At 52.5% G+C, this 24,276-nt stretch overlaps 9 protein-coding genes across 9 annotated transcripts; 6 read left to right on the top strand and 3 right to left on the bottom strand.

Annotated features, from left to right (window-relative positions):
• Nucleotides 1-87: 87 nt before the first annotated feature.
• HD553DRAFT_335521 (uncharacterized protein) lies at nucleotides 88-2,604 on the top strand (the record flags this gene model as incomplete). Its single annotated transcript, XM_046182197.1, has 3 exons — nucleotides 88-590; nucleotides 673-2,040; nucleotides 2,267-2,604. The coding sequence occupies 3 exons, from the start codon at nucleotides 88-90 to the stop codon at nucleotides 2,550-2,552; spliced, it is 2,157 nt and encodes a 718-aa protein (XP_046036248.1). The 3' UTR covers nucleotides 2,553-2,604.
• A 2,188-nt stretch (nucleotides 2,605-4,792) lies between these two features.
• Nucleotides 4,793-6,662, top strand: HD553DRAFT_312098 (uncharacterized protein). Its single transcript, XM_046180056.1, has 6 exons — nucleotides 4,793-5,016; nucleotides 5,382-5,441; nucleotides 5,526-5,622; nucleotides 5,706-6,018; nucleotides 6,097-6,210; nucleotides 6,283-6,662. The coding sequence occupies exons 1-6, from the start codon at nucleotides 4,936-4,938 to the stop codon at nucleotides 6,389-6,391; spliced, it is 774 nt and encodes a 257-aa protein (XP_046036247.1). The 5' UTR covers nucleotides 4,793-4,935; the 3' UTR covers nucleotides 6,392-6,662.
• A 13-nt stretch (nucleotides 6,663-6,675) lies between these two features.
• On the top strand, nucleotides 6,676-9,777 carry HD553DRAFT_39955 (uncharacterized protein). Its single transcript, XM_046184201.1, has 11 exons — nucleotides 6,676-7,219; nucleotides 7,299-7,413; nucleotides 7,485-7,652; nucleotides 7,711-7,848; nucleotides 7,915-8,201; nucleotides 8,266-8,410; nucleotides 8,474-8,632; nucleotides 8,692-9,012; nucleotides 9,074-9,189; nucleotides 9,256-9,430; nucleotides 9,502-9,777. Exons 1-11 carry the CDS (start codon nucleotides 6,960-6,962, stop codon nucleotides 9,670-9,672), a joined length of 2,055 nt encoding a protein of 684 aa, XP_046036246.1. The 5' UTR covers nucleotides 6,676-6,959; the 3' UTR covers nucleotides 9,673-9,777.
• A 427-nt stretch (nucleotides 9,778-10,204) lies between these two features.
• HD553DRAFT_40353 (WD40-repeat-containing domain protein) lies at nucleotides 10,205-12,518 on the top strand. The gene is made up of 6 exons (XM_046184203.1): nucleotides 10,205-10,893; nucleotides 10,960-11,115; nucleotides 11,188-11,778; nucleotides 11,843-12,036; nucleotides 12,099-12,232; nucleotides 12,296-12,518. The coding sequence occupies exons 1-6, from the start codon at nucleotides 10,273-10,275 to the stop codon at nucleotides 12,391-12,393; spliced, it is 1,794 nt and encodes a 597-aa protein (XP_046036245.1). The 5' UTR covers nucleotides 10,205-10,272; the 3' UTR covers nucleotides 12,394-12,518.
• An 84-nt stretch (nucleotides 12,519-12,602) lies between these two features.
• On the top strand, nucleotides 12,603-14,231 carry HD553DRAFT_284931 (chaperonin 10-like protein). Its single transcript, XM_046178213.1, has 8 exons — nucleotides 12,603-12,675; nucleotides 12,735-12,847; nucleotides 12,918-12,981; nucleotides 13,042-13,237; nucleotides 13,310-13,403; nucleotides 13,471-13,561; nucleotides 13,631-13,935; nucleotides 14,016-14,231. The coding sequence occupies exons 1-8, from the start codon at nucleotides 12,643-12,645 to the stop codon at nucleotides 14,173-14,175; spliced, it is 1,056 nt and encodes a 351-aa protein (XP_046036244.1). The 5' UTR covers nucleotides 12,603-12,642; the 3' UTR covers nucleotides 14,176-14,231.
• A 754-nt stretch (nucleotides 14,232-14,985) lies between these two features.
• HD553DRAFT_350334 (uncharacterized protein) lies at nucleotides 14,986-17,168 on the top strand (the record flags this gene model as incomplete). The annotated part of the gene is made up of 6 exons (XM_046183523.1): nucleotides 14,986-15,442; nucleotides 15,519-15,721; nucleotides 15,778-16,145; nucleotides 16,215-16,368; nucleotides 16,427-16,463; nucleotides 16,522-17,168. The coding sequence occupies 6 exons, from the start codon at nucleotides 14,986-14,988 to the stop codon at nucleotides 16,722-16,724; spliced, it is 1,422 nt and encodes a 473-aa protein (XP_046036243.1). The 3' UTR covers nucleotides 16,725-17,168.
• Nucleotides 16,786-18,231, bottom strand: HD553DRAFT_40109 (uncharacterized protein). Its single transcript, XM_046184202.1, has 5 exons — nucleotides 17,818-18,231; nucleotides 17,604-17,740; nucleotides 17,370-17,518; nucleotides 17,159-17,288; nucleotides 16,786-17,081 (listed from the first exon to the last, which is right to left on the bottom strand). Exons 1-5 carry the CDS (start codon nucleotides 17,876-17,878, stop codon nucleotides 16,848-16,850), a joined length of 711 nt encoding a protein of 236 aa, XP_046036242.1. The 5' UTR covers nucleotides 17,879-18,231; the 3' UTR covers nucleotides 16,786-16,847.
• A 696-nt stretch (nucleotides 18,232-18,927) lies between these two features.
• On the bottom strand, nucleotides 18,928-21,909 carry HD553DRAFT_342487 (uncharacterized protein; the record flags this gene model as incomplete). Its single annotated transcript, XM_046182757.1, has 15 exons — nucleotides 18,928-18,993; nucleotides 19,074-19,227; nucleotides 19,294-19,335; nucleotides 19,400-19,416; nucleotides 19,496-19,510; nucleotides 19,568-19,592; nucleotides 19,850-19,959; nucleotides 20,060-20,322; nucleotides 20,394-20,442; nucleotides 20,509-20,577; nucleotides 20,637-20,796; nucleotides 20,859-20,916; nucleotides 20,978-21,138; nucleotides 21,207-21,434; nucleotides 21,497-21,909. 15 exons carry the CDS (start codon nucleotides 21,907-21,909, stop codon nucleotides 18,928-18,930), a joined length of 1,830 nt encoding a protein of 609 aa, XP_046036241.1.
• Nucleotides 21,910-22,025: 116 nt separating this feature from the next.
• HD553DRAFT_296553 (kinase-like domain-containing protein) lies at nucleotides 22,026-24,049 on the bottom strand. The gene is made up of 9 exons (XM_046178521.1): nucleotides 23,690-24,049; nucleotides 23,446-23,605; nucleotides 23,239-23,365; nucleotides 23,048-23,165; nucleotides 22,930-22,982; nucleotides 22,707-22,870; nucleotides 22,500-22,641; nucleotides 22,402-22,438; nucleotides 22,026-22,336 (listed from the first exon to the last, which is right to left on the bottom strand). Exons 1-9 carry the CDS (start codon nucleotides 23,724-23,726, stop codon nucleotides 22,284-22,286), a joined length of 891 nt encoding a protein of 296 aa, XP_046036240.1. The 5' UTR covers nucleotides 23,727-24,049; the 3' UTR covers nucleotides 22,026-22,283.
• Nucleotides 24,050-24,276: the final 227 nt, after the last annotated feature.

Genomic DNA, 24,276 nt, shown 5'->3' with positions numbered 1-24,276 from the left:
AACCATCCTCGCAACCTTGACCTTGCTCAACTCACCATACCTGCTTCCACCCCTCCCCCCATCCCTTGCATTCGCTCACGGCCCGCCATGCCTCCCATCTCCATCGACCCGACCCTGTCCGCCTCGGAGATCGCCAACGCTCACCACATAGAGAATCCAGAAGATACCGATCGTCTGCGACTTGGAGATATCGTCGAGTCCTGGGACTTCACTTTCCGATGGGACGAGGATTGTATGCCCGCTTCAGAGTTGGAGAAGTGGCGCCAGATACCGGACCCGCTTGTGGATGATTACCTAGCGACTCTCCCAACGTCTCTCTTGTCGCCCAAAGAAGATCAGCTCCAGATCCTCATCTCCCAAGCTCAAGGCTCGCCCTCTTCCTCGTCAACATCGACATCGTCATCCAACTCAAGACCATCCGAACCTGACCTAGCCGCTCGAGCGCTCCTGGACCACCTGACCGCAGCTCCTCCGGATGGGGTGAGATGTTCAGACGAGACCATGCGGGACGCACAAGAGTGTTTTTACAGGTTTGCCGGGGGTTTGCTTCTGGGGACGTTCTATATCAGCCTGGTCGGAGGGTTTAGCTCGTGAGTGTCATCGAATCGAAACCTTAGGATCACGAACTTGGCTTCAGAAAGCTAACGCCAATCTGTCGATGGATGCGAGTAGTCCCCGGATCACGTCGGTCTTGCATCAGACGTCTTACCTCGTTGCCCCTATCATCAAAACCAAGCCCCAATCGACAGGTTCAGCCGACATACCACGAGATTCGTCTTTCGAACCATCCCAAGCGACTTCGTACAACCCGACGGACGACCAGATCAACGACGTCGCCTACGCCCCGATCACTCCAGCGGTGAAACAACGAACCTCGGTCCGTCTGTTGGAGACGCTGCAGTTCGTGCTGGATATCATGGGCTCCCCCGTCCTCTCTGCACAAAACATCGTTTTCTCAGCTGAGGATCCGAAAAGGCTCGTCGTCGAACAGACGCACAGGGTGGGGCCGGGGTGTATGACACCGTTGGTCGGGGAAGGGTGGAAGAGTACGGTCAGGGTCAGGTTGCTACACGGGGTCGTCAGGAGGAGGGTCATGTCCACGGTAGGCAAGGAGCGGGAAAAGGGGTTCGATGGGACGGGGAGGAAGGTCGGGTACGATTTCGAAAAGGGTCAGTATCGGCTTGCCAGTCGGCGACACCCCAGGCTCTATATGCTTATCTCGTATCTGTTCGCAGACGGCTACCCGCTCAACGCCGAAGACATGCTCCTCACACTCGCTTCCTTCTGCGTCGCCCCGCTCTGGGCATGTAAACGAATAGGTTCGCCCATTCCCGCTCGATTACAATCGGCTTATATCGCCCATTGGCGACATGTCGGGTACTACCTCGGCGTGCCCAGCTCGATCCTCGAACGTCACATGCAGGTCGACCTCGAGCCACGGAAGGGGAATGAAAAGACCGACCACATGAGAGGTCCGAACAAGATTTTTGCATCGTGCTTGACGCATTTGTTTGCACATCCGAAAGATCTGGAGGACACGCAGCGATTACCCCCTCCGACCCTGCCCCTGCTCCACACGGCGAGTGATATGCCACCCTTTCAGACTCCGCTCAAAAATCATTTTCGGGCAGCGAGGTTCTTTCTCGGAGATTCTCTTGCCACCGCGCTCAATATCCCACGGACGACCCCCTTCGAACAATTGCGTCTGAGGGGTTATTTCCTGGGAGTCACCTTGCCCGAGAGGTTCGGCAAGGTCTATTGGAGGAGGTCCTGGGATGTTCAGCGACGAAATCTCACGCAACACCTCTTGGGGATCATGGTCCGTCATAAACTCTCTGGGCGCAGGTCAATGTTCCGACCACACGCGATCGTACCGGGCCAACAGACGAAACAAGAACCCGACCTTCCAGACGAGGTGATCGAGTTGGAAAAGGGAGAGGGCGAGTTGGACCACCGGGCGGCGATGAGGTCGTACCTGAAGTATCAGGCACTGATGATCGAGATGATCGTTGTCGGATTGGGCGTCGTAGGGCTTGGGGGGTGGGCGGGGTGGAGGGCCGTCAACGGAATGATGGAGAGGTTGGCTTAGATCACGGTTCCATCGAAACACTGTATCACATTACGTTCAGCCTGTGGCTCTTAGATATTTCTTATACCCAGCATCCTTAAACATGGTTCTCAAACAATCTCCTCGCTCGCGTCATTGGTTGTAGTTGGCGACGTTAAGGCAGACCTTCGTAAGTCTGAATGTCATTTGATTGAACAGCCATACCAACGGAACCCTCACAAGCAGAGTATTCCCTTTCCGTGCCATCATGACCGCTCCCGCTTCTCATCCCCTCTGCGACACAGGCAGCCGCCGCCTTGCACCTTGCCGGCGGATGTCGACAACCTTGAAACGCTTAACCTGGATGATTCCCACAAGGGACCTCGAAAGAGCAATGTACCAATACGTCCCGCTGCTAGACCGACCGATTATGTCACATCCCCTTCAGAACAAGTTCTTCACATACACACTTCAGCTCGAGCGAAGGAGGTCTCTTCTTTGTTGATCGCCAGAACAAGAAGAAGAGCAAGAAGAAGGAAAATAAGCACAAGAATAGGATTAAAGCGAATCAGAGCACGCGCTGTTGAAGGATCACCCTGAAGTCAAGGAATTGGAACGAATGGTCGCCATCTTACATGGTTGCAAGGAGGATGATGGAAACAAGATGGATGAAAAGGACGATGGGCGCCCTAGGAAGAGGCAAAGGACCTTGTGATCTGTACCTACTAGGACGACAACTCCAATCATTCAGTCGATCGTCAGAACAAAGAAGAAGGGCGCGTAGACCCAAAAGGCCACAAACAATACGACCCCACGATCCGAGTCATTGAGCAGCTTGCTAGTACGGCTGCTGGTCCTCCCACCTCCTCCGGTTGGCAACCTTGTCCCCACACTTCAAAATCATCCCGGAATAAATGGGAAGGTGGTGGTTCAAGAGTTGCCTTTGCTTCTCTGGGGTCACATCTCTAATCGCCTCAACAGCGGTCGGGAGCACAATCTTCCTGTTCAACCACTACAGCTAGGAGCCGATGTTTTCGGCGCTAGACATCATGCGCTCGTATGGTTTCTCATCAGCCAACAACACCCGCCCTTGTAACACAGAGAAGTCACGTTCGCCTATTCTTAGATTGATATATCGCAAGACCCTTCCCTAGTCTCGGTAAGACATATGAAAACATGCAGCTAGGATTCGTGGAGGCGTCAATCTTTTGGAACAATGGTCTCTTAGCCTGCTCAAGCTCCGCTGCTCGCTACAAGGTCGTTTGGTAGAGGACGTCCTTTGCCATGAGGGCTGGGTCGTTACTTCGCGGGGATGCGGCGGGCTCTGCTTTTTCTGGGGTGGCGAGATTTGCAGGCACGTCTAGTTCTCCGGGACGAACCTCTCCAACATTGCCGTTCCACCTATGTATCTGTCAAACATGATCGATGATGAACCTCCGATTCGATAAGCTCATTGCAGATCGAGAGGAAATGTGTGCTTCCCTGCGGCGCGATCAGATTTCCAGAGCTATTTCTTTGTAGGCATCGGTCAATCCATCGTTATCGATTGATGAGACACACCTCAAGATCCTGGCTATAGGATGGTCCACTGCGCCTGTACTTTCACCCGTTACCTTCGCCGAAATCTCCTCGGGCATTGAAAGGCCTGAAACGCAAACGACTTCGGCTGAAACGCAATCAAGATCTAATCAGAGCTCAAAGCAATCTTATCGGACGACCGCCGCGTGGTTTTCGAAACGTTATCAACACGACCCCTTGAAACGTCCATATCGCCATCTGACGGCAGTGATGTTAGTTTCTAGAAGCTTCGTCCTTAGTTCCCACGCGGTTAAAGATGAAACGTCTCGGACGCAAAACGATCATCGAAGAAGGCGAGGGCAAGTAGGAAGAAAGCGGGAGCGAGATCTCGAAAGTACACCGTCGGTGCATAGATGAAACCTTGTTTGGAAGCATATTCCGTGACAGGAGATCAATGCAAGAAGATCAAAGGAGGGCAAAGTTTGGGATCGTACGAGTCATCGTGCAATAGCAACGACGCGGAACGAGAGGACTCTCGGCCTACCAAGTCTTTCCCGTCATGCACGAGCGTTTCCGATGACGATCCAGCACGCAACGAAACCTGGGAACAAACAGCGGCAGGGGAAAATCAGAGCAAAGAATACAGAGTCCGGGTTCCTGTCCGTGGTAAACTTTCCCTCGTTCGCCCGGCGGCGGGATCGTAATCTCTCTCTTGGCTTACGTACGCATGAGATCGGGCTGTGTTATTTCGTCAGGGGGGCGATTGGCGCGATGGACGTGGGTGAACTGTGAAAGCGGGGGGCAACATTGATCTGAAAGTAGGTGGCAGAGGGAGACCTCCGTCAGGATACATGTCCATCCAGACGATACCTACTTGTTCGTTTGTCGGCTTCGTTGTGCATGATCGATAGTGTTTGATGACCACGATCGAGTATGTTGTACGGTGGCCGACGATAGCTGAGGGCGGCGGATTGGCTGCGCAAAAACAAAACAAATCCCCCCGTCGCTGTGGTCGTGCTGCCTCTCGCTCGCTGCCTTTCGACGCCACAGACCCGTCCATCCCACGCGCGCGTCGCTCTAGCTCCTCTCTCCTTTCCTCTTCTCCTGCTGTGCCCGTGCCGTGTGCCCCTGGCCTGCCTTTCGCCACGCTCCCCCTCGCTGGCTCCAGCGTATAAGAATCTCGAGCCCCAATGTCAACAACACACCACCCACGACATACCCCATCATCCTCCCCCCCCCTTTCTTCTCTTCTCAAAGACTTGTTCATATAATCCACACACACACAAACAAACAACCTCTTACAGAGCAACCTCACTCTCTTACAAACCCTCTACCAAACGAAAAACAAACCCACACAACCTACAATCAAGATGAAGTTCGCCGCTACCATCACCGCCCTCTCCGCTTTCGTCGCCTCTGCCGCCGCCCAGGGCATCCAGATCGCTCAACCCGTGAGTAATTTGCCCCTCCTTTATCCTCCAGCCGTGGAGTACGCTTCAAGAAGACTCCTGGCGAGTTGACCTTGAAATGGGTGCGGGTTATCGGGGTCGACGGGAATGATGGCGATGTCGACTGCGGAAAAACAACACAGCCTTCTCGCCTCATTCCTTCGCGTTGACGTCGTCCTCGTTCTCGAGACAATGTGCCAGCTACTCGACTCGGTCTTTACCTCGTCCTCTCCCTGATCTCTCTCCTACGAATTGGATACTCGAGTCATGCCGATTGCACTCGATCACGTAATCTGACCTGTCCCTTTCGTCCCCCCTTATCACGTTCCTTTCCCATCAATTGCCAATTCCACTTTTCGCCGAATCAGCCCAACTTCGTTACCTGCCAGCCGGGACGAATCTCGTGGACCGGCGGTGAAGCTCCTTTCGTAAGCACAATATTTGCGTTTTAATCGCTCATCACGCGTCAGGCCCTGATCACGTTCACCTTCTCGATCCATTTCGAACTGCAGTTCTTGTCCATCCTCCCCGGTGGAAACACCGCTGCCACTCCTTTGGTCGACTTGGGTCAGCAGAGCAGCAACGTCTACGTCTGGAACGCCAACGTCCGTGAGTAGGGAGATGATGGGGGGATCGTGCTACATCGCTAGTTTCGTTTCACTGACGCATCCATCTCGTTGACCTTTTTGTAGAGCCCGGCCAGGACATCACCGTCCGAATCTCGGACTCTCAGGGAATTGTCCAGTACTCTTCCCAGATCCCCGTCATTGCCGGATCCGACACCAGCTGTGTCGGCCAGGCCATCGCTGGTACCTCGGCCGGTTCCACCGTCGCCGTCACTAGCACTGGTACCGCCCCAGTCTCTACCGTAGCTTCCTCCGCCGCCTCGGCTGCTGCCTCTTCCGCCGCCGCTTCGTCGTCCTCGGCTGCCTCTTCCGGTGCTGGTGGTGTTGTTGGAGGTGCCACCTCTGCCATCTCTTCCGCCGTCGCTTCCGCTTCCAGCGCGTGAGTCGAGCTAGCGTGCAACACATAAGAATTCAACCGTTCCCAATCTGACCGCCCCATCATGATCTCTTTGTGCAGCGCCTCGTCGGTCCGATCTTCGGCCTCTTCCGTCGTCAGCAGCGTCACCGGTGCCGGTGCCACTTCCAGGCCCGCTTCCAGCACCGTTTCTCCCTCCGGCACCCAGACCAACACGTGAGTCCTGTTTAACGGTCGTTCCACTCGCCAAGCAAAGTTGCTGAAACCCGACTGCTTTCTTCATGACAGTGCTGCCGGTTCGACCTCCAGCCCTGCCAACGCTGCTTCTGCCCAGTCTATCGGAGGAGCCGGTGCCATGCTTGTCGGTGCCATCGGTGCCGTCGTCGCCTTGTTCTAGATGTACGGCTAAGCCAAGGAGAGTCTGGATCTCATGTTCGCATGACGCGACGAGGTCTTCGGGCCGAATCGAGCAATGCGGGGATGAGCTAGATTCTCCGACGAGGTCAGGCAAGACCGGCCCTCCATGGGTCGGGATGGTCAGCCTTGTGCCTTGAATGTTTCCTCATTTCTCTTCTGTTGGCTCGTTTCCTACATTGTTTCCTTCCTTTCTTCGTTGAGACCTCCTATGGAACGTTTATTTCTTACATTATATTATCGTTACCTTGGGGCCTGTTTTCAAGTTGGTGTGTGTTTCGACTGACGATCGGCTTGTCAAGAGGTTGCGAGGTCGAGAGTCTTTGGTACACGGGGTGCTGGTGGCGGACGCTGTCGTCATATCGCGCGTGCTCAACTTCGTCAACAAGCTATCGGACATCAGCGATCACAAAGGAATCCATACCGATATACCGACCCTTGTGCTTGATCAATCGGACTTCCAGCTCGTTGCATACAACCGGTCTACATTCCACTAGTAAAGATACACGATAATAGAATCAAGATATCCTCTTCATTATCAGCTCGGAGTCATGCCGCTTCTGCAATTTACCCCTCTCCAATCCCGCCCATCAGCCTCCTTCTGGTCCTCATTGACCTCGCTCAAGCTGGACACCTTGAAGCTGGATGATACCGAACGAGATATCCTAGGGTTCCTGGATGAAGGGATGTTGGTGAAGGACAGAGGGGCTGGGACCAGCAAGAAGAAAGAGGACGAGCAAGAAGGACAGGAAGAGGGGGTTTGGGTGGCTGGAAGTTTGGGGGTTGATGAGAGGAGCTTGGGAAGTGGGAGGTGAGTCGTATGCTCCGAGAGGTACTCGAGCCGATCGCCAGCCAAGTATTGATGGGGTTTGCGATTAATCGTGGTGCAGCGGCTCGGCATCGAACGATGTGGCGATGAAGGGAACATTCCGGAATTTCAATACCATCGAGGACTTTCGCAAGGTCGATCACAAGAAACAGTTGTTTGACGAGACTGTCGACCGGGTGAGCTTCGCAATTCCGATATTTGATGATACTGAGCACTGAAAAGATGCCTTTTTTCAATCTTTTGTTAGCTCCTGGCCTCATTCGAGAACGGACCAGCGACGTTCAACCCGTTTCTCTTGGTTACCTATGCGGACCTCAAGAAATACGTGTACAACTACTGGTTCGCATTCCCGGCTCTGGTGGAGAAGCCCGGATGGGAAGTCGATGATCGGGGAATGCAACCTTGGAACGGGGACGTGAGTAACCAAAATTCGAGAGGATAAAGTGGGATGTTTAACTGATCGAGTGTTTCAGGCGGCGGAACTTAGACGACTCAAGCGGGAGGTCCAGATCGAGGGGGAGGCTTTCCTTCACAAAGTGGTCAACGGTAACAGCGTTGTGGGTCCGGTCAAGGAGTGGAAGACGTTCTTCCAGGATGTGCTAGAGGAAGACGTACGTCTTTCTATTTGTTCCTTGATGTTAGCAACCCGATAACCTGATCTCGCCTACGTTCTCTAGAGAACGCTGGTAATTCACGATCCAACATCGATGCCCTCCTTGCCGGGCTGGCCTCTCCGAAACATCCTCTACTACCTCGCTCATTACCAAAGTGTTCAGAGGCTACGGGTCATCTGTCTACGAGGCGGCTCGGGCGGTTCGACCGTCCTCGACAAGGTCTACCTCTCGTCCCCGCCTGCAAGCAGCTCGACAAGCGCCCGTCCATCAGCGGTAGGCTGGGAGAAGAATGTCAAAGGAGCGCTGGCCAGCCGAACGGTCGATCTGGGATCTACGATGGATCCCACCCGGTAGGTCGAAACTCCTATATGTCAGGTTGGCTCATACTGATCCACCTAAACGGCATGTGAACAGTCTAGCAGATCAGGCCGTAGACCTGAACCTGAAGTTGATGAAATGGAGAGTTATGCCCGACCTTGCACTGGACGAAATCGCGGCGACCAAGTGCCTTCTTCTCGGAGCAGGGACTCTGGGATGCTACGTGGCCCGTACCTTGATGGTCAGTCGACGCGAATGCGCTTTCCCCTTTGTTGTCGTACTAAACTAGTACTTGGTATCACAGGGTTGGGGAGTCCGACACATCACCTTTGTCGACTCGGCTAAAGTATCCTTTTCGAATCCTGTCCGTCAACCTCTTTTCGAATTCGAAGATTGCCTAGGAGGAGGGAAACCCAAAGCGCAATGCGCGGCCGATAGCCTGAAACGGATTTTCCCAGGTGTAGTGAGTTCGATAAGTCACCCGCTGCAGCTTTAGTCTCGTTGCTGAATACCTGGTCGCAGAATTCGCGTGGCGTCGATCTAATGATTCCGATGCCAGGTCATCCAGTCGCTCCCGCATCTGAGGCATCTGTAAGACGATCCGTGGAGACTCTCGAAAATCTGATGGATGAGCACGATGTCGTCTACCTGTTGATGGACTCGCGGGAGAGCCGGTGGTTGCCGACGGTCCTGGGAAACGTCAAGGGGAAGATCGTCATCAACGCGGCTTTGGGTTTTGACTCGTATCTCGTCATGAGGCATGGACCATCGCCTGGGACAAGCAAGCCGGAACAAAAGCGATTGGGATGTTACTACTGCAACGACATCGTGGCCCCCATGGATGTGAGCCCGTAGCAAGCTGTGTGATGCATCGAGACTTTGCGCTTACCTGGATTCAATTCAGTCTTTGACGGATCGAACGCTAGACCAGATGTGCACGGTCAGCCGACCTGGAGTTGCTCCGATTGCATCTGCAACCGCAGTCGAGCTCATGGTCTCTCTGATACAACATTCTCAAGGGTATGTCGAGCGAATCGATTTGTGTCCGCCATCGAGAACCGATCCTGACGTGTGCCGTGATCGCAGTATCCACGCACCGGCGGATCTCGCGGCCGGTTCTGCTACAACTGCAGAATCCTCTGGAGCAGATGGATCGCCTCTCGGTCTGGTACCTCACCAGTTGCGAGGATTCCTGGCTCAGTTCCGAACCATGTTGATTGAGGGACCAGCTTACGACCGATGCACCGGTTGCAGCGCTACGGTTAGTCCTTACTTTCCCTCTGGTTGAATTAGGGTAGTTCGACTCAAGTTCTTCCGCTTGGTCTTATACAGGTTGTGGATGCGTACAAGCAGGACGGTTTCGCCATGTTGCTTCGAGCTTTCAACGAAGACAAGTTTTTGGAACAGTTGACTGGTCTCGACAAGTTGTATGAAGAGGGAGAGGCGGCCCTGGAACAGGTCGACTGGGACGATAGCGATGCCGAGAGTGGAGCAAGCATCTAGTCTGAGATCCCTATGTGAAAGTGTTTGCGAGCAAGTTGTATCTTTGTAGAGCCGTATCACCAACATACCCCTTGACCTGATCCCACCACAATGACCGAAGTCACTCTGGCTCGATTTCCGTGCGCGTCGCCGCCTTGGAATCGGTCAAGGAGGGTCCTGATGGATATGCTTGACCATGTTCGGTCATCCTATATCATGGATTGCAAGGTTGCACTGGCTTTTCTGACTTGTCCCATATCCAATCACGCTTCGAAGCATCTTTACCACGGAACGTCTCGAATCGTCAGAGATAGCGGATTGTGAAGACCGTTGAATCCCTTAGACAAGGCCCAGGATGGCCGACGAAGAGGATGATGATCTATGGGGCTCGGGTGACGACAGTGGGAAGGACGATCAGGTCAGTGTACCTCCCGAGAAGCGTCGTTGACAGTCTAGACTAACGTTATGTCCTTAGGCAAATGACGATGGTGATGATGCTGTCATGGACGAACCGGCTCCGTGAGTGTGCGAACAGCTCGCGGCCTCTCGATTCAAGCTGAACGAGCTCTTCCGTGGATTAGAAATCAGAGCCAACCTGAACCAGAGGACAATGATGTTGATATGGATCAAGACAATGAGCAGCGCGCAGAAGATGAGCGGGAGCCAATACGGAACGGAGGACAATTTGATATGACAAGCAAGCTGGACTCGGCTCATATACGGACGGCATCTCTTTCTTTTACCTCTTCCGATATGCCTGCAAACATACTACGACGTAAACTGTTCGTGCCTTCAAAAGAGATGATGGACCAATACCTCCTTCTGGATCCATTCATTGTCATACCTCAACCAGGTCACGTTCACAGCCTTGCTGCTACGCCGTGTATGTCCTATCTCTTGACAGGCTCTGAAGACGGTTATGTCCGGACCTATGACTTTTGGGCAAGCGCAAACGGGAAGAACATGCTATCCACTCAGCAACGAGCGATGGCGACGCTTGGAGAAGGCGTCAACAAGGGAGGGGTCGTCAAGGGGTATTACAAGAACGAAGTCGAGATCGAGGAGGTTGTTGGGGAGGAGGAAGAAGAACCCCCGCAGGACGATGGACCCGCTTTGCCGTGGCTACAAACGGCCTCGCAGCCCGCAAAACCAGCGAAAGAAATTATCAAGACGAGAAAGATGCAGCCCGTGCATAGTCTCGCCGTTCAGGGTGATGGTCTCTGGGCACTGTCAGGTACAGAGGTATGTCACCACAGTCTCCAACTGCGTTGTCTCGCGTGCTAAGCTTTTACCTATTCGATCGCAAAGACCGGCATGATCAATCTGACTACAATACGACACGATCCTGGAAGAATCGTCTACGTCTTTGACGCACCTGAGAGACATACTAAACCGGTCTCCGTGTTACTGCTTGAAAACGATGAACAGCATCTGATCAGCGGAGGATGGGATAATCAAGTCAAGGTTAGGCACACATGCAGACGAGTACTTAATTCGGCGCTGATCTTGCTGTTATCCTTATATTTCGTACAATAGGAATGGGACCTGAATACGGGTCAAGTGATACGCACCTTCAGCAAGCACAAGGGTCCGATTTCAGCGATACAATTCAGGCCCCTCGGTTTGCCTACGACAGCAAGCAAAGGCGACAATGTGGCGTTCACTGCAAACGGAGGGTCCAACGGACCCATCACCAATAGTGATACGCAAACGGATGGGGCAAATAAGACGGGAGATATGGAGGACGCTGAGGGATCGCCAGACTCGTACGGATCCCTGTTCGGCGATGAAGAGGAGGAGGAAGGTGGTGCCAAAAAGCAGGAAAAGCCAAAACCTGCTGAACCAGCTCCCGTTGTCCCGTCAGCCCAGCCGAGCAAGTTGTTGCCATCGCAAGTGAAGGCCGTCCCCGCGCCGCCCTCACGACCCGGGATCCTTTCAGCCGGTCTGAAGGGGCAGCCGAGAGTGGGATTACCCCCCTTGGCACCGGAAACATACCGTCAGTTTTCTGACGCCGTCATGCTGGTGGCTTCAATGGATGGCGAGGTTGCCCTGCATGATAAACGGATAGAGAGCACCTTGGTAGGGAAGCTCGAAGGGAGTCTGAAAAGCGGACCTTGGTGCATGTCGGCAAGTCGCTTCATCTCCGCTCTTCACCACAATGCAATCGCAATCTGACTATCTCGTTCTGCAGGCATGCTTCTCGGCAGATGGGACTCAGGTCATCGCGGGGCGTCGGAATGCCTCGTTAGACGTCTGGGACGTCCGGAAAGGCGGAACTAGCGGAACGACCGAGACACCGAATCTGTTAAGAACCTTACGCCATCCGGCCACGTCACAGTGGGTCAGCGCTGTAGCAGCATTCCCTGATGGCAAACACATTGCCTGGTGAGCACGTGTCTGGTGCCTCGATGGAGGAACACAGCTCATGTTCTTGTTCCTTACCGCAGTGCATCGGTCGACTGTGTTCGGTTATGGAATACGGCCGATCTCTGGAATCCAGAAAGTAACATGAAGAAGAGCAAATCGGGAGTCCCTTTCCGCATCGTCGCTGGTCATCATGGCGGTACCGTCTCCAAAATCCGTCAGTATAGTTTGACCCGTCAAGATTTTTACCATGCCTCTGACGATATAGACTTCCGCTCAGACATCGACCCGACGGGCCAATACATGGTCACAGCGACGGGCAATCGAGGATGGGCCGGGGATGCCACCAAGGTTGTTCTGGTGCACGAGAGAAAATGATCATCCTGCAAAAGCAGGGCAGCATACCCGCACACTCAGTTGTAACCCCAACATCACGTGACCTGACATAGTCGGAGCCTTTTACGGGCGATTGCTTCCGTCAATTGCCGGACGATACCCGGAACAGAATCGTCGTAGTATCGTCGATACATGTAATCACGATATTATGAAGCGAGCATGTAAACGATACCGAATGCATGACAGGCAACAGGTGGGAAACACTACCATCAATAGACTTGAGGCGCTACAATGACTTCGCCTGAGCAGTTTACCGGCTACGCCGTAAGCTCGATGCAGCTTTGCTCTCTGCATAATGAGCTGACGACGAGCTCTCCTTTCAGGCATTCGAGCAACAGCACGATGTGTTCAACTTGAAAGCTCATACTTATACACCTCGGCCGTTTACGGAAAAGGATGTGGATGTAAGGATTCTCGCTTCAGGAATCTGTGGGAGGTCGGTCCTTGGTTCCAGTATAGTCTTCTGGCCCATACGCAAGCTGATCATTCGGTTCATCATTCCACAGCGATGTGCATATCTTGCGATCAGGCTGGAGTCAGTCGAAATATCCAGCTATCGTCGGTCACGAGGTGAGTTCTTCTCCCCACGACACCTTGGACTATTCCGAAATATAAGCCACATCATTCTAGATTGTAGGCGAAGTCGTGAGAGCTGGCTCAGTTTCTGGCCATCAACTCGGTGACATGGTAGCTTTCGGTGCTCAGTGCGATTCGTGCGGGTCATGCGAGACTTGCAAGAACCAGCTGGAAAACTATTGCCGAAAAAAATGGACGGCGACGTATCAAGGTTCGCTTGGGAAGGGTGCTTATACGCAGGGAGGATATGGTAAGCCTTCTCGAAACAAGCTGTGCGGTTACGGTTTCTAGTGTGATGGCACTGACGTTTCGCTTCATAAAGCTGACTATTACCGTGGACCGGGACGGTTTGCTATCAAGTTCCCTAAGGGTCTTGACCCTGTCACACATTGCTCGTTACTGTGCGGAGGGGTAACGTGAGTCAACTAATGGTTGTCCTGAACGAATATAGTGTCTCAATCAACACGATCATATTCTTCGCAGTGTATATGCGCCGCTAAAAGCTTATGGGGCCGGTCCAGGCAAGAAAGTCGGGGTGGTCGGAATAGGCGGACTTGGTCATCTCGGTCTACAAGTGAGGGTGTCTAGTAGTCGTCTGTCTGATTCGTTGATACTGATTGAACAATATACATCGCAATCTCAGTTCTCGAAGGCTCTAGGTGCCGAGACATACGCCTTGACTCACTCGGCATCTAAGGAAAAAGACGCCTTGGCCTTGGGGGCAAAGAAGGTCATCGTGACCAAAGACCAGAAGGCTGTGCTGGCGGAATATGCCGGCTTTTTCGACATCATCATTTGCACGTCTTTCCAACCGAATATGCCATTGTCTTCGTTCTACCTGCCGCTGCTCAAGCCGAGGGGAAATTTCATCTTGAATGGATTACCTGAGGAGGATCTTCCGCCGATGAAACCTCAGTCCATCCTGGGGAAGAGTCTGACCGGGTCTTTGTGAGTGCCCCTTGACGTCGACCAGGGAAAAAATCCACACGCAAGTTGACTCATGTCTCCGTGTTTGGACCCTTGCTTAGGATCGGTTCGCCAGCCGAAATCGAAGAGATGTTCGAGGTCGCAGTCAAACACGGGGTGAAACCCTGGGTTACGACCTACCCGATGGACAAGGCTGGGGAAGCCGTTACAGCGATGCACGAAGGGAAAGCTCGATATCGATTCGTACTCGTACCCAAATGACGTCCATGTAAGTATAGCAATGTTGTCGTTTGAGGTGCGATGCAAGAAGCCTTGGTTCTCCGCGTTCTTGGGGAGTCTGCTGTCGGTCTTCTCTGAAGCAGGCTCGAAGACTCCTCCAGATACTCCAGTCCTTCCATACAAGTCTCCGCACCATTCACAGTGCTACAGAAGGTCTGAATTTCCTATCGGCCTGACAGTCATCACATTCAGCCGGACCTTTGGGTGACCTGTCTGATAAACATACGAGCTTCTGGGGCCGAGAAGGCGATTGCCTGCATAGCCTTGAGGGGCCATGTACATTCCTCTCGGTTGTCCTTTGACTGCGCGTCTTCCAGCAGATCATTCGGCCCACTTATTGCGGAAGGAACATAAGACCACCGCCTGGTCTCGAACATTACAACGAAGCGGACAAGTAGATCATACATCAACCGCATTGCTAGCTGTCCAGCTTCTTGAATTGCGCTTCCGTGAGCGGAACCTTATTCGAACATGATTCCCGAGCCGAAGCTTGGGTAGAGATTATCCGAATTTGGAACTTTGCATTCTGGTCGTTGCAAGATATCTTTGCTGACGAATGATCGGTGTCATCTCAGTCATGTCGTAGACATCGAGCAGCACGCATCAAGGACAAACCGAGTTAGAGTATCGAAGTTTGCCTCGAGCGGATCTGGCGTAGTAGCACTTTTGATGAACTGGATCTGGAAGACGGCGGATCGTCCGCAACCTCGGATAAAGAGCGATATACACCTGCAGACAGATTTCGTGGTGGTCAATCCCCCAGAGTCTACAGAGCGGGATGTAGAGCTTGAAATGGATGTTCCTACGGGATCCGTGTTGACAGGGGAGCTGGTAGTATCTGCCGAGCCATACCTCAATATCCGGAGCATCGAGATCAGGCTGGAGGTTCTCTACCGTTACCTGCACGAGCCAAGGGTCTGGAAACAAGGCATCATCTTCAATTTGCATCGGGCTTTCCATCCAGAAGAGGTCAATACCTCTGTGAGCGAGGATGGAACGCTCTTATATCACAAGCTGTATTTCGCGATTACCATCCCATCGAGCATGCCGACATTCGAGCAGACGCGGGCTACGAGCATGACACACCAGGTCATCGCTGTCACTGAGCTAGGATTCAACTCCAGCTCACAAGGTTTCCTCAAGCATATCCGGAGAAGCTCTTCTATTGAACATCTGGATCGTTCGCAAGCAGATGCGCCTGACCTGGAAACCCAAAGCTTTTCCGGAGGATACGTCTATATGCCTATGTGTGAGTTTCGTTCATGTTTTAGTGGGTCATGCTCGTGCAATATCAGCATATGCTGATCAAGACCCAAGCTATATAGTGGATACGAAGCGTGAGACCAAATACCACAGCAGCGATACAAAGGCGGATTCGAATGTGGATCGTATCACACAGACCCTGACCAAGAGCATCGTCATCGCCGCACACTTGGACCCCACGTTTGGGACATACAAATTGAGGCTGAGAAAGTCGAACACTTTCGGAGGTGCTGGGAAATGGGACTTTTACCTCTGGAGCGACTCTGTGGGTTTGTCGAGTCTGAGAACGATGATACATCGCAACTAACGCTTTTTTTGTAGTTCTCGGTCGGCAGCTACCTCTTGGCTCGCTTCGATGTTAGCCAAATCCCGAGCAATTGTACTATATTTGCACTGAGGCTCAGCCTAGTCCAGAGTTTGCATACGGTACCGATCGACGAGTTTATCGCCGATAATCTCACTGGAGGCGGGACGGAACACAAGCCTGAAGAGACTGTCCTGGCGTCAATAGGCCAGCTACCTAAGTCGCCTCGGCCTAAAAGCGACGCTCCTGCGTTATGGAGAGGCCCGGAGCTTCTCGGTAGCGATTTCAACGCCGAGAGATCCCTGGAAGACTCGGTCTTCCGTTGGGAGACTGGCAAGCTGAGAATACCAGATGAAAAGGTTGTGCGGCCAAGTACTTCGGAAGGGTGAGAGCAATGCACCTCGTCAACCGGCAGACCCGGAACTGACGTTTCGTTCCCATCTCGAAACATCAGAACGATATCACCAATCAGGATCAGGCATGCTGTGACTTTAAAGGTGTTCTACTCCATCCGGGGTTTGACCTTACAGAACGAGAAGATTACTGGCGACGATCAGAGTGGAGATCTGCGCATGCTGGTTATGCCAGCGCCGGTGCGCCTGCCTTCGGTAAGCCATCTGTCGGTTGATACGGAGAGGGTAAACTCAACCCGAGATGAGTTTACAGTGCATATGTATCGTGGAGCGGGTCAAGCTGCCCGAATGTGAGTACATCGGGCATGAGTTGCACTGCGAGTCTAAGTATTCATTTCACTACTGTAGATGCACCGCAGTCCCCTCAATCGACCGGGGCTACCAGGCCGCCAGTCTGCGCGTGCTGTTGCAAGATGGATGAATTCGACTGTCCCGCATTCCCCGACGAATTTGTCGACGAGGAACCCCAGGTAGAAGAAGCAAGACATCGCAAGCCGCCCTTGTCCGCCGCTCGACGAAATAGTTCTCCGCGTCATGGAGACCCGACTTAGAGTCAGGATGCTCAGTGCAAAGAAATATGCAATGACACACAAGTGTCTCCCCCAACCTCTTGGAGGAACAACCTATTACAACGTAAACGATGAGAAAGCGAAATTGTCCATTCTCCAGGGCATCTACGCGGTTCGGACCTCGGCAGCAGCAAAGCGACCGTCCAGACCCATGCCAACCCCCATCGCTACACCCAGGCCCATTCCGACACCTTTCATTCGTTGGCGGTATTCCCTGCGGTATTTCATCCGCACCAGGGTCATGTAGAATACCACCAGCAGGCCGATACCCATAAGAGAGCAGTATATCGCCAAGCCTATAGGAAGCACGGCCAGGTGTTGTCCCGGGAAAGCGGCACTCTATGTAGATGCGAACGCGTGAAGTCATCGTCAGCGGACCCAGTCGAGATATAAGTCAACAATGCCCATTGACGTACCTCTTCAGCCTTAACGACAATCTGGTCGTTCTGATCATCAGCTGCTGCTGCTGAGCGGTCGGCCGTAGCTGCCGTTGATATTCGCGTCTCGGCCACCAGAAGATCGCTCGCTCTTCGTGTTCTGACGGGTCTATAACAGAAATAACACAGTTAGCCATGTTCTTACTTCTGCAGATTTCAGATAAGGGTGCAGAGGTATCTTGAGACGCACTCGGTTGACACGGTCAATATTGCAGCTATAGTCGGTCCTGATGTTGAGCTTTCACTGCTTTGTTCAGTAGGGAAGAGAACGCTTGGTAGTACTGCGGATGTCGGGTTCGCTTGCTGAAAGTTCTGCGTCGCAGGCTCATCGGCAGATATCTAGCAAATCCAGTAGACGTCAGCCTCATTCGGGAGGCCCGTCTCGCACAACAGAGACAAAGCCGGATAGGACTATTCTGCTTACCTGATCTGGCCAAATAGTATTTGTCTGTCCATCATTGTTCTTGTCCTCCTCTGTCGTCCTCGTCACGGTCGTACTGCATGTCTGATCTGTCGGCGTTGCTGGCCAGAAATAACACGTCTCCGTCAAGGTTTGTCCCGCTTCGCTGTGAATGAACAATTGAAAAGGCAGGTCAGAGTGCTGCCCATGTCCGCGACTAGCACAGTCCCTGCCTCACTTGTTGATCTTTGTGACGGTCCTAACCATCCCGCTCGTCCCTGGCTCTTGCTGCCGAACATCCAATCGGCTATTTCCAACAGGTATCCCTTCGACTCCAGCGAGGAACAGGGCAAAGAAGAGGACTTCCAGGGTCTTTCGACATGTTGTCGGACGCATGAGTCAATGGAAAGGGACGGGACTGGTGTCCGGAGTGGTTGTTTGGAAGGGGGAAGCCAGGAAGTGGCGCGAGTGCTAGCTAGTCTGACGATAGTTTTCCTCCTGGTTCGATGGAGCTGGTTTTGCTGTATGATGAATCTGATCGGTAGTCACTGGAGTCGAGGTGAAGTGGTAGATTCGCTTGTGATCACGGATCACGGGTCGTATTGATCGTAAAAGTCGAGGAACAGGCAAACGAATGTGTTTTCGAACCAAAGAGCGTGGGAGATTTCGTAAATGTCTATTGTCGTAGCTCTGGGGCCTGTCAAAGGTGAGAAGAGAGCTATATGCTACTGTCAAAAGAGTATGTCGTTGATGAGAGATCACCGACGAGAGATCGAGAGGATGCAGCAAGAGGTCTGTCTACCTTTCTTCTGGTTGCCCCTTCGGATCCAGCCGGGACGGAGGACGAGACGCGAAAGACGTAGAGAGCAGCGTTCTTTGTGCGTTTTGTCCTTGGCAACGACGACGAGCGACTCTCGAAAAAAGACGGTACGACCGGTTCTTTCTATACGGAGCAGATTGTAGGTCCTAGATGGCGACGAGTGGAGACAATGGGGGCGATAGATCACCACTGCGAGCCATTTGCCGATCGGGAGAGATCGCTCAACATGACTTTGCCATCGAGCGAAACCCCCTCCTTTCGTCTAGTTTCTCCGGCATCGTTCGCGTTTCAGGCGGATCGAGACGACGACACACAACGACGGCAACGACGACCAAACGCGTTCGCCAAGCAAGCCGTCGTCGATCACCTTGATCACCATCGACCGGGACAGGTGGAAGGAAACCGTGTCAACCGGCCCGTCCGTCGGTACTGCCTGTAATTCGGTTTCGGTTGGTGCGTTCCGGCTTCGTTGTATGCATTCATGGCACATGTCATCCTGATAGATCATGAATCGGAAGCGAGACATTCTCATAGAGGTCCTTCCGCTTTGACATAAGTCGCAGCCTCGCGGTCGTCGCTTAGCATCCGGTTCCACTGGTATCAGCGAATCGAGATCCGTTTCGCCATCAGTTCTACAAGCAAATCGAAAATTCGGCTGACACGTCGATACTTACCTCGAGAGCCAACAGGAGCGTGTAACTTTGCATATCCACCCACCGCATTCGCTTCTGTGTGAAGTCGTAGGCGTGTTGCGCAATGTTCTTCGCTTCATTGTCATGAGCTACGCCACTCCCGTCGGGAGGCCCTGTAAAGTATGCCATGATATCGCTAGATTTGAAAACATTTCCTGTGAGCCAGAGTATATCGTACGTGATCGGCCTTTGCCCAACTCACTATATATCGGAGTAGTCGACCTGCACGGGCACGTAATGGTACCTGCAAGCAAGATCGTCAATGCCTGATTGGGCGGGACTCATGCTGGATCTGATGTCTGACTGACCAGGGTACGAGGACATGCTGTTCCAACGGGTGAAGAACGTCGCTCAAGTCAGCACTGCAGCCAGCTAGTTTGACCACTAACGAGCGCGCCGCTTACGCTAAACCATTCCGGCTGATATTGATAGTGGAATTAGCACGCTATCGTGGTAGAGTGCAGCGAGAGACTTACGAAAGCGGTGCTCTTCAGGACGACACTGCCAATTCATCTTTGTCAGCGAGACCAGGCATGAAGCCTTGACAATCCCTTACCTGTTTCCCTTCAGTAGCCTTGTGAAACGCTGCAAGACCGGGACTTCAGAATCAGTGGTAGGCAGTCTCGGCGGCAGAATCAGCAGCGTACAGATGACCATCCATTTCCATCAACGTCTATGTTGTACTTGAACCTGAATGCCATCGTCATTCAATGGAGGTCGTTTCGGGCCCATCGACAGAACATAATCAATCTGCTCACTTGAGGGTATCCTTCGGCGCGATCCGCCCGCCATAGTCGAATTCCTGCTCCACGATCTCGCATTCGCCGGGATCGCTGTTGGGAAGGACCGTCAGCAGAGGATACCGAATCTGGGTGTGTATTGCGTTGCTACTGACCACTAAAAAGGAGAGAAGGTTGGTCAATTCGAGACCCCTGGTAATGCGTTGGTTTGCGCGATTAGCGACTTACCTGAACAGCTCCTCCGACCGGGGCTACGTCGAGATACTTGTCATTCAGAAGCTCGATATCATATGGTCTAGTCTCAACTTTGCCTTCGCCCATGTCGACCATAACATCCTGCTGAGTATCCTGCTCCTTGACCTTATAGCATAGACGCTCCCGCTGTGATTTCCTCCAATTCGTTCGGTCGTTGTGAAAGGCCCCGGTAAGCGAACCTCTCCAGAAGGCTTTGGGAACAGTCTTGTCTTCCCAAGCCGTCTTCTCAATAGTTTCTACATAATAAAAGTCGGTTCCATAAGCATACGAGGTTGAGCGACCGTTACAGGAAAATTCGAGCACCCACGGTTGACGGCATCCAGTGGTACTCCCAACACATCGGTATTGTGCATGAGCTGTTGCGAAGATAGTTTCGAGTTTGTTATTAGGTATCCTGTCGGAACTGAAAATCCGACCCATACCTTGCAAGTCGCGATTCGAGGAACCATCTCCTTGGCACCTCTTGAGCGATCTTCGATCAGGGTACCGTGCTGCGACAAGAGACTATCTTGGTATTTGTTTAGGGGTTGTCGCTATTTGCTGTACTTACGATTTCCCATAACTTTGGGTTGTAACAGTAATCATAGCTTGCCATAATATCGTTGATGAAGCTCTTATTCTGAGCCGAAGGGGATGCTTCTGCGGCATCGTTCAGGATGACGTCCAAGCGATTCCTGCGCAACGGTGACCCTGCAGGACAAGTGAGAGACCTGTCGATATCTCCTTTTCAATACGACGCTACAACTGATATATCGAGCTTCCAGGTGCTTACCATCCAAAAGTGTGTTGCATCGAGGCTTCCCTTCTAGACAGATCCGCGCTACTCCAAGCTGTGAGGAGCGCTGGTCAACCGCCTTGTCCAGAAACGATGTCGCGATGAAGTCGACTCACTACGACCGCTATGAGCTAGACGAATACTCTTTTCGACAACCTCGTGATGAGATTGACCACTCGGGCCATCATCTCCGGCAAAATACAGTTTGAGATTTGGCTGTCCCGGCAGTGGTTCCGGGATGTATGGCAGAAGCGGTTTCAGCAAGAGCTCATTATCGCTAAGGGAACACCGAAACAGTCAGTATGCTTTTCGGTAGCTGTTTTATTTTCAGAAGCGGATACCGACTCGGTTCGATAAAACTCGGCAAGCGCTCCCCCACGCTTCAAGGACTTGGCTTCTCCTCCCCCCTCGAAATCGAACTCGAAAGTAAATGTGGAACCGACATTTTCGATGGCTGACAGCCTAGAGCGTAGCAAAGAAGCGGGATACGAAAGATATGGCAGCACCGACTGATGAGCAATGGGATATAGCGATGGTGCTACGTATGATCGATGGTCCCGAGCGAAATGATACCTGTATCGATTCCGTGAGATTAGCTACAACGGTGGCGTGTCACGATTGAACAATCTTCTCACCACTTCTCGAATCCCCTGGGTGGCTTCATGCCATAAGTTTGCTCGTAATCTCGAACGGCATCCCTGAGGTACAGGATATCCTTATTCTTCTTCTCTATCGCTTTCGCTTTCGCTTCGGCTTCGGCGAGCAGACCTTCGATCGGGTGCGGGCCGTTGATATCCTTGGGTACGACCAGTAGTCCGTGCGTATTCGGTCGGATCGCATGACGAGGATAATCGCCTCCTGGGATGGCAGCAAAATACTGAGACGATCTCCCAGTATTTCCTGGTCTGCCCTCGCCGATGTCACCATCTAAGCGTTGCTGTCGTGACTGGGCCCTTTGCCGAACGAGTATTGCCAGGCAGATTAGCAGGCCCACCAGGCAGCTCAGCGCGAGCGGTTTGCTATTCGAGCCGCGAAACCTTCTATTCATGTTGCGGAGCACGACAGAACTTAATCATATGTTGAGATAGGTGAGAACGGTAAAGATCAGCGGGTTTCCTGCAGACATCGCTACTTCGTCAAATATACATCGACAGCTAATGGCGAGGAGGTAGAACGTCTCCGAGCCGATCCGGATGCTTCGAACATATCTCGGATGCAAATCATGAATACGTCGTCACGTGATACTATATGATACAGGTATGCTCGATGCGGTTGGAACAATCGTGATAACAGTCTTAGATGCTCGAGTCGAGACATTGGGCGAAGGGGTGGATGGGAACCAGAGCGTTTCCATATTCGTTCGAGACCAGTCGAACAAGTACCGCGGGCGGCGAGTAGGTGGTGCGGAATTTATGTACCGGTCTATGTCTCCGTTCGGTAATGCTTGAAGTAATCGTGTTGGAGAGCTCGTTTGGCTGTAAAGGTGCGTACGAGGTTAGCATATAGGGCGCTACGCATCATGAAGCAAGGCTAGTCTCACCCGAAATACGATGAGCGGGATCGTACACCAAGGTTCGCTAAGAAAGAGAGCACTGTCTTAGTTGTCGGTTCGTGTAAGCAGTACGCTGCCGTGCTTACAGCCAAGAGATCGATTCCTTGAGCGTCCAGAGTTGGCACGGCTCGCTCCAAGTCCACAGCGTTCCATTTCGGGAAAGAAGGCTTGTAGTCCGGTAGAGTCGACACACCAGGCCAGATTTCATCATTAGGGGTACCCAGAACTCTGATTGATCCGGCGTAAAAAGGAATCAGCATCGAAGAGGCATTTTTCACCGCAACAGAACTGACCGGAAGATCCTGAAGATTTCGTCGATTTCCGAATCTCCGGGGAACAAAGGCTGTCGCATTGCCATCTCAGCAAAGATGCAGCCTACCGACCACATGTCGATGGCGGTGCTGTAATGACGAGAGCCGAGCAAGACCTCGGGCGCTCGATACCACAAGGTCACGACCTAGAGAAGAGGCTTGTGGTCAGATGTATATGAGATTCCGGCCTAACGGGCCGACGTACCTCGTGAGTGTAGGTCCGCAGGGGGATACCGAAGGCTCGTGCAAGACCGAAATCTAGGAGGGTGGTCCGCAATCGATCAGCATATAACCTAACCCCTAGCTCAGACTCGATCACTGACCGGCCAACTTGAGGTTTCCCTCTTTATCGATCAATAGATTCTGGGGCTTCAAGTCTCGGTGCAGGACTCGGTGGGCGTGACAGTAGTAGAGACCCTTGATGAGTTGGTAGGTGAATTTCTACGAGCGGCGACAGCAAATCGGTTAAAGATATGCTATCCCGATCAAATTTGGCACTACCAGGACAGCTCACCTTGACCATCAAATCGCTCAAGCCATCCGCCGCATTCCCAACGGTGTCCATGTATTTCTTGAGATCCATGTCTACAAACTCAAAAACCAAGTAGAGCTTTTGATCTTGATGGAGGATATCGAAGAGCCTGATGGTGAGATGGGAGATGGGTAAGGTCATCGACATCTGGCCAGGTAACCATGTATTGATCCTCCGCCTGTCACTCACTTGACGATATTGTCGTCTTTACTCAACTCCTTCAACAAGCTGATCTCCCTGATAGCCGTGCTAGGGACTCCTTCATCTTCGGCCTCGAGACGGATCTTCTTCAGCGCGACGATTTGACCGGTTCTGATGTCCCGAGCTTTGTAAACGACACCATAAGTACCTGCGGCGATACGAATGAATGCAAAGAAGCTGATCGAGTTAGAAGCGATGCTATACGCGCTGGAAGTAACAAGCTGATACCGACCCTCTCCGACCTTTTCGAGCTTAGAATAGTTGTCCATTACACAAGATTTAGGGGTATATGTCTCTGTGGTTTCACTTGTTGTCCCTTGATCGGTGAGAGGATCAAAGTTAGAACTGAGGGCGGTTGGGGCAAGGAGGATCTACGTTATTGCGAGACTGGAACTATTTCAAAGGGGGTCCAAGATGTATGTCGTTCAGGAGCGTTCCTTCGATTTTGAGGTGTCCTTCGATTCGTCGTCAAGTCGATGCACAAACTACCCGAGTCCAAGTTCTGCGAATCTGATGGTCACAAGGAAGTATGAGTCTGCTCGCTGCTGAGCTGCTGATGAGCTGATGAGCTGGTGATCGTTGCAAGGATGACCCTTCGCATGCTGTACAGTACGTACAGTACGATCCGGACTCGCATCGGAATGGCTCCTTCCCCAGGCGAAAGTGTAAACACGCATCCAAACGCCCTGGAGCAACGCGGATCCAAAAACATAACAAACAATGACATGGCGCACCTGATCGGTGGGAAAGGGTATACGAAGGAGATACAACACTTGTGCTGGAAGGATCACTTCCCGCCGAGGGGCATAGTAGCCCAAA

This window comes from Filobasidium floriforme (assembly GCF_021052385.1).
Source record: "Filobasidium floriforme strain CBS 6241 chromosome Unknown HD553scaffold_12, whole genome shotgun sequence".
NCBI lineage: Eukaryota > Fungi > Basidiomycota > Tremellomycetes > Filobasidiales > Filobasidiaceae > Filobasidium > Filobasidium floriforme.
This window is presented reverse-complemented; position numbering and strand designations above follow the sequence as displayed.